General features: G+C 37.4%; 1 protein-coding gene across 12 annotated transcripts in view; it reads right to left on the bottom strand.

Moving 5' to 3' along the window:
* Positions 1-7,053, bottom strand: part of LOC139760781 (fatty-acid amide hydrolase 2-B-like) — a 34,960-nt gene extending 27,907 nt beyond the window's left edge. For 2 of the 12 annotated variants that reach the window (XM_071684366.1, XM_071684359.1), the window contains exons 1-3: positions 5,947-6,354; positions 4,504-4,706; positions 1,869-2,006 (exon numbers count right to left, since the gene is read on the bottom strand). In XM_071684366.1, the coding sequence (XP_071540467.1) occupies positions 1,869-2,006; positions 4,504-4,706; positions 5,947-5,971 (366 nt within the window). In that variant the 5' untranslated portion in view covers positions 5,972-6,354. Of the gene's footprint in view, positions 1-1,868; positions 2,007-4,503; positions 4,707-5,736; positions 5,869-5,946; positions 6,355-6,877 lie in introns of those variants that run through there. The other 10 variants (XM_071684367.1, XM_071684362.1, XM_071684363.1 and 7 more) reach the window with 10 other exon arrangements.
* Positions 7,054-7,955: the final 902 nt, after the last annotated feature.

Raw genomic sequence — 7,955 nt, forward strand, 5'->3', positions numbered from 1 at the left:
TGTGTATGTGGGTGGGTTGGGCCATTCTTTTGTCTGTTTCCTTGCGCTACCTCGCTAACGTGGGAGACAGCGACAAAGCAAAATAAATAAATAAATAAATATATATATATATATATATATATATATATATATATATATATATATATATATATATATATATATATATATATATTGAGCCAGGGCATGTAAAGCATCTGGGGTAAACCACAGAAAGTTTTATCGGGCCTGGATGTGGAAAGGGAGCTGTGGTTTCGCTGTATTACACATGACAGATAGAGTTTGAGGGCGGATGAATGTGGCCTTTGTTGTCATTTCCTAGCGCTACCTCGTGTGCCCACGGGGGGAGGGGGTGTCATTCCGTGTGTGGCGGGGTGGAATGGATGAAGGATGAAGCGGGAATGGATGAAGGCAGCATGTATGAATATGTGCATGTGTATATATGTAAATGACTGTGTATGTATATGTATGTATACGTTGAAATGTATAGGTATGTATATGTGCACATGGAGGCGTTTATGTATATACATGTGTATGTGTTGGGCCATTCTTTCATATGTTTCCTTGTGCTACCTCGCTAACACGGGAGACAGCGACAAAGTATAATAAATAAATAAAACATATAATTTTTTTTTTTGTAATACTATTCTTTATTTCCCGCATTAGCGAGGTAGCGTTAAGAACAGAGGACTGGGCCTTTGAGGGAATATCCTCACCTGGCCCCCTTCTCTGTTCCTTCTTTTGGGAAAAAAAAAAAAAAAATTAATAGGATGGCCTTGATTAGGGTCTCAGCTGTCCATGCCATCTGAGCTATAAAAAAAGTCATGCCTGCTGAATAGCATACACCTCCTTAACTGTAAAGCTTGGTTTAAAGGGAAATTTAGCACCTTCATGTTGCTAACTCACAGGCACTTGTCAAAAACATTGTACATAATCCCATCTTTATGCATCACAATACATAACTCACAATCACTTACAAATAAACTGTAAAGAACATGAAGAGATATTAAAGCAACGGATATGAAAGGACATTACACAGCCCCATCCTGCCAACTTGTAAGCACAAACCAAAATCAAACTTTCTATGTACATATCTTTCCCTATGCATTATCATACATATCACAAACTTACACTGCATATCTTCAACACTGCAACATCCATAAATAACCACCTCATGGGAACATGGTGCCATTTTATACTTGGGGAGGGTCAGTGAATTGTGCAGGATATTCTAATCATTTTTAGACAGCTCTAGACAACATAGGAGTTGTATTCGGAGAGAGAAGTTTTAATTTGTGGCTGAAGGGTTGAATCTTCACATGCAAACATTTAATTTTCTCAGTGTATACCTAAAAACCTGTGTATGATCCTCTCTTTACTTTCTGCTTGTGCTTAGAGGCTGAACCTTCTTCTAAGAGCTACTATATTCAAAATCACTCCTTGTAGTCTCCCAACATGTGTAAATATTGCAGATGGCTGTTTCCATTGTCCCAATCTCACCTAATCTTGTTTAGCTACAATGCATAATAGGAAATGGGTTCAGGTGGGGTGAGTTTGTAGTACCTTCCCACTAACTGAGCTTTGTTGATATTTCTGCATGTTAGAGCTGGAGTGATGTCTGGAATCATATATGCCTTTTTCAGTAATCATGGAATCCTTCAGGCATTCATGGAAAACTTAGTTTCTTAACTGTTATGGGGTTATTCATACATACATTAGAGGAATCCTAAGAACATCAAAGTGCAACATTGTCAGCCACAGCCAACAAAAATCAGAGCAAGATCTTGTACAAAACTAGAGAATGTTTGTGTGTCTAACCTAATGTTCTACATGATTTAGAAAATGAATATATAGTATTCCTGATTAACTACCTGATCCAGTCGCTCATCGACTCGCCTAGCCTCCAGCAGAGCAGCCTGGAAGTTCTCTTGGGCCAAGGCATTCAAGATGGGGTTGATGTTACTGATCCTGGTGATATAGGACCGGACCACCTCCACACTACTCATCTGCTTACACATCAGAAATTCATCTTTAATTTAAATATATCAAGCTTAGCAATATATCACATTTTGTTCTGTGGTGGTAATTACACATTACAAGAATGAAAAGCCAGTGGCTTGTTACTGCTTTAAAAATGCAGCAGTACTGGTAAAAGTGCAGGTAACTTACAAATTTTAATGAAGCGCATATCAAATCATTCATTGGTGTAAATTTAGTAGAATGTATTACAAATGCACCAAGCTGTTTGTGTTTGTCTGTCTCTAACAAAAATACTATCTCGTACACCAGTAAAGCACTGAAAATGTTGGGGAAATGCTGGACTGAAAAATATAATGAAAATCATTTGTAATGAATGGAATGTCTCTAGAACTGGTAACTAGTTACCAATTTTTTGGTCTTTGAAAAACCAGCAGAGATGAATTCACTCCTAGGTTTTTGGTTACATTTTTTTTGTTAGGTTTCCACTGTCAAGCTGGTGCTCAAGTTAGATCTTAGGTTTACAATTTATGTTAGGTTCTATGTTACATTACAGTAGGTTGGAAACACACACACACACAAAAAGGCAAACTCTGCTTTTCAAACAGTTTAATGAAGTATGACAAAATCATGAAATCTTGTATGGACTCAGCAATGCCTGTTCCCAAACCTCTGAAAATCTCACAAAACCTTCACCAGAGACGGCACTTACCTCACTTTCACAGTTACCGCCTACCGGTAACTTGGATAATAAGTTACTGTTATGGTCTTTCTGTCCAAACCCAGTGTACAGTTATGTGAATTTACAGGTGCATGAAAATTCACAAATGTAACATTATCCAGTGGCTGGGTCATAATGAAACCATTACATTTTCTGTTCACTAAGGCCAGGGCATGCACACCTGAATCTGCCACCTCTGCATCAAGGCAAAATATATATCCAACAATGCTTGTAATGGAATCCCAAGCATTGTTCTCATATGCTTGTCTTAATTTTGTCCATATGCTGATCATTCTATGTGATGTCAAGGGGGCTGTACAATTCAAGGTTTGTGCCCTCATATTTTGCAATAATTTGTGAAGTTGTGACATTCCTAAAACAATAAATAAGAGACTAAAATTCTTTAAGTTTAATCTTAATCTTATTTCATAGCCCAAAACACTTCCAAAACTACCACAACCTCACTACATGTAGTCTCATTGTTTTGTGACAAAAAGACTTTCAAAACTATCATGAACCTTACTATTTATGCTTCATAATACTCTTAGCATATCTAATACAAATATGCCAGGCTTTGGATCAACATGCAAATAATGTTTCACCAGGGTAAGCTATGTTCCATTTCATTTAGAAAATTATGCTCTAGTTTATCAAAACAAGCCTGACATTTTTTTTGAGTATCTGAGACAACCCTATGCTAAGTGAGCAGGGGATACAGGGACTACAAATGAAAGGGTTAAATTATTTCTTTGTTAGCAAAAATGGCACAAAAATTGGTTTGGGTGATTTTAAATGTTTTTCTCAGTCTACAGCACTAAACATCATATATTCCTTTGTCTTTAAAACCTTGTCCACTAATGAACCATTTATTTTGGGATAAAAGAGGAGCACAAACTACTTTGCATAGTAAAATGCACTGAATTTTCACTCCTGATTTATTTGACCTCTATGAATATTAATCATAAGAGCACAGCTTTAACCTTTGCTTTTCCTATATGCAGTAATATTACAACTGCCCTGACATCCATACAAACATATGGAGCAAACAAAACAGCAGAGATATATATATCAGTGTCCAACTTCATTTTTAAGTATTTCATACTACATATTTAACCCCATAAAGTGTAATCTAACCTATTTTTCCTATATGCAACTCTATCAATTTTCTAAGATTTCCTAATTCAATTGTAAGCACTGGTTTCTTTGGCCTTAATCAAATACTGCATTAAGCCCCTTAGTGGCAATATATGACTTGAAGATTAGGGTTGGATTCTCGAAACATGTCATGTCATGATTACAGTAAGTCATACTAGTATTTTTTTTCTTTTGTTATAACATGTCTATTAACTGACTTAGAGTGACTTACCTTAGAGTTGGAAAACAAATTTGAAGCTAAAATTGATGTATCAAAAAGTTTTAAAGTGTGAAACAAATAGTTCAACACAATTTACATCAACACAAGTGGTCAACAAATACCATGCTTCATTAAGTCAGGTTAGGATATTTGGTTTATGTATGTTTTACAAATGCATGTCTATCTATTGTATTACAGCAAATTGGGTAAACTTGCTTGAAGATAAAACTTGCATGAGCAAATATACATAGGAATTCAAACAGCAACAGACAGATAATTCATTTCGAAAACCATGAAATGTTGTGAATAAGATACCACAACAAATTCTATTAAACAAATTACTCTGAACCACTACAATTGGGTACTGTGCATGTCATTCATTAGTGCTTGCAGTGGACAGTAAAATCAATGAAACAAAATATCACAGGGAGGGGCGTTGTTGCTGATTAGATACCTTTCTCTCACGAATATTATGAGCCAGCTCAGAGGCAGACAAGAGCAGTGCAGGGTTGAATACTGGTGGGAGAACACTCTTCCTGCGCCAACCAACTGCCACGAAAAACACCACGCTGACCCACATGTCCCATGCCCACCTCACTACCTGCAGCAAGGGCCATATCAGCCGGACAACTCTCCCAACCAGCCACCACATAATACCTGTCAAAAATCACTTGGGTTAGAGCAAAATGTTGTTGACAGTGCAAAAGCTATCATTCTCCTAATTCAAATGGTCCTCTCTAGTCTGACAACGAATTTAGGTGATCTATTCTTTAAAGTTTCACCGTCATATTTCTACAGTATTTTTTCAACGAACTCCTCAAAAAGCTGATTTGATATTATGAACCAACATAAGCAGCATATACCTAGAATGATTTCTTCAAAACAGCTAACTGTAATGACTGAAAATGGAAAAATATGGACCAAGAACTAAGTATACCAATGATCAAATTGGATAGAAAACCTAATGATTGTGGTCTGACCTTACATACCCAAGTCCTCGACTGATCATTTAACTTATGTTGATAAATTAAATAATTTCGTCATTGGAATACAGACACGAAAATCAATTACATTACCATCCAACCTGTTGATTTGTTAGACTTTAATCCTATCAACTGCCAGTCAATTATGGCCGTCAACAAACTACACTCACCGAATTCTTTTATCAACACCTTCTTCAGGTGGTATTGATCATTCCAAAGCCAGAAACAGTATTAGCTAAACGTACGAAAAGTTTATAATACCACATTCTTATATGGATACTCCCAAGGATAAGTGAGGGTTCTAACGTAGTTACTGTGTTCCCCTGCATACTGACAACTGTTGCATTCTAAGCTAACCTTGGAGTCTCAGTAATCAACCCAAAAAGTAACTGTGCTTTCCAGGTATATTTTCTCCATAATTACCACCGGGCCAATTTCAATGAAGGAGTTTTGGTGTTCCCTAAGGCTTCCTTCTAAATGCTTATTCAGGCTATGGTTGTACTACTTCCCTTAACAAGAAAATGCGAACTCATTAAGAGTAAGTTCTTTGATGAGGCTATTTGCAATGTAAAACCCCGCCAAGGTTTACTTTTCACTCGCCTTGTAACCTCTCATAGACATCAAAAAAAAAAAAAAAAAAAGACCAAACCATCTTCCTTAAGGGGTCACACTATTGTGGTCAAGGGTTGCATCGTCGTACTCACAGGAGGTACTGTTGTGATCAAGGGTCGCTCGCCTTCACCTGCTTAAGCGTAGACCTTCCAAGATTACCCTCGATGCTGAAGTGTGGCATTTTGTCGCGTTCAGCGGGTTAAGCCTATCATTCTGGTTGTCAACTTGCAGGTACATCCGCAAAACGAAAAAAAAAACAAAACTTTAAGCCTTAATGTTACAATAATTCTTAGATTACTTACACTCACTCTGCATGTAGCTCTTCATATGGGGGAGTATCCATGGGAATGAAGCAATCCAACCCTGATCTATACACTAAACATTCATTATCAATAACTAATACATCATTACATCTATTCGAACACTTACAATCGCTCGAAAGGATAACGAATGTATATCTATGAATACTTTCTGTGATTTACACCTTAACCTTTTCCTTCATTCTCTTTTATTCATCCTCCGCTTTCTGTCTGTCGGTATCTCTCGCGACATATTTTCTTTTGTATGGCACCAAATTTGTACTCATTTGTTTGTTTGAAACACTGGTAGAAAACAAAACATGCATTTGTTTTTGCATTATCGTCTTAAGAAACCAATTATTTATATTGCTTTGGCTCCATTCCACAGTCGAATTTAAATTTTTTGGTTTTATTGTTTACGCCATCCTTGTTCAGAGGTACTTACCATGAAATTTAGCCAGAATGGCAAAGCTAGCGCGAAGCACTCACCACATATTATCACTGATGTATAACTGTTCTTCTCAGTTGGCACCTGCATTATATAATAATTGATTCTTGGCTCAAGAGAGAGAGAGAGAGAGAGAGAGAGAGAGAGAGAGAGAGAGAGAGAGAGAGAGAGAGAGAGAGAGAGAGAGAGAGAGAGAGAGAGAGAGAGGACTTCGAAATCAATTTGACATGAATTTATGGTAAAATGAGGGTAAACTGCTTGGTCTTTATGTTAGTAAAGTACCTTACAGTTTTTCTCAGTCTCTTAATCATACACGAGGATAATCTCTGATTTAGAATCTCAAGGCAGTGTTATCTCCCAACATCTAACTTCATATGAGCACTGTGCGTTATCAAACTACATGACGTCCGTAAACACCACCCATCTCACTATCACATTGGACCACATACGACATTCCTCCAATACACTAATTCTTATCAGACTTACCAAGAAACTGTTGTTGCTTTCCACACTGAATTCAAACTTTCTCGTAGAATCTTTAGTACCAATAGGATATGTCAAACCTTGTTTCTCAGCTGGGCAATAACGCACCAACTCTCACCCCGGGCCTACGGTGCATGTTAGGAAGACAGCGGGTAAACAAGTACTGTACTCTTGTCTTTTGCCCTCATGATAAGGAGTATCCATCAAGATATTTCTAAGGTCCGTCTCATCGTTCTTCTAATGACAGAAAATGGAGCGATCGGATGTCGCAGAGGGACTATACTATAATTTCGAGAAAAACGAATTGGGGAAAACAAGGATAATCCTTTTGTTAGACAAAGAACCTTTGATGCAAATTCACTCATCAATGCAAATCTATTCTAATCCTTACTATCATTATTCAGTATTCTTGGGTAAGAAATTCTTTTGTTCGGAATGTAGAAAAAAATCATGAAAATTTTCAGCTTTTAGGGTGTCTTGTCTCAATGTCATATGTCACTGCCTTTCGAGAGTAACGACTCAAGTCTTGTGGTGTTTTTATAACACTTCACAAACAAAGACAGAGAGATTTACAAAAATGGGAGACACAACAATGCTATTCTCTATGTACAAAGTTGTGCAACCCATATGTAAGAGGCCATGAAACACTTTTCAAGGGGATATGACAATAGCTACAGTTGGTGCAGGAGTAGAGGGTGTGTTGGGGCAGGAGTCCTGTGGTTAGGACTGGATTCATGACTGTGGAGGCCTATGGGCAGTTACTAACGTCTTCATATCACCATAGTTATCACTCCTCTCCACGTACTACAATTTAGACTTCACCCTAGCACAACACGACGTTATTAAAAATATCATTTAACAATTCCATTTCAGTTGCTTGCAGATCATAAGTGATATACACAGTGGCGTATCTAGGGTATGGCAGGTGCCCTGGGCGCCACTTGAAGTGGGGTGCCACTCAACAGGTTTGTTTTTTGACATGCTACTCGACTTACATTTTCAACGGTTTGGTTTTGTGAGTTAAAAGAGAAACTCGCCTACTTTTCAACTACAGTAACATTTTGCTACTATCAGTTGCATT

The sequence above is a fragment of the Panulirus ornatus genome, chromosome 38 (assembly GCF_036320965.1).
Source record: "Panulirus ornatus isolate Po-2019 chromosome 38, ASM3632096v1, whole genome shotgun sequence".
NCBI lineage: Eukaryota > Metazoa > Arthropoda > Malacostraca > Decapoda > Palinuridae > Panulirus > Panulirus ornatus.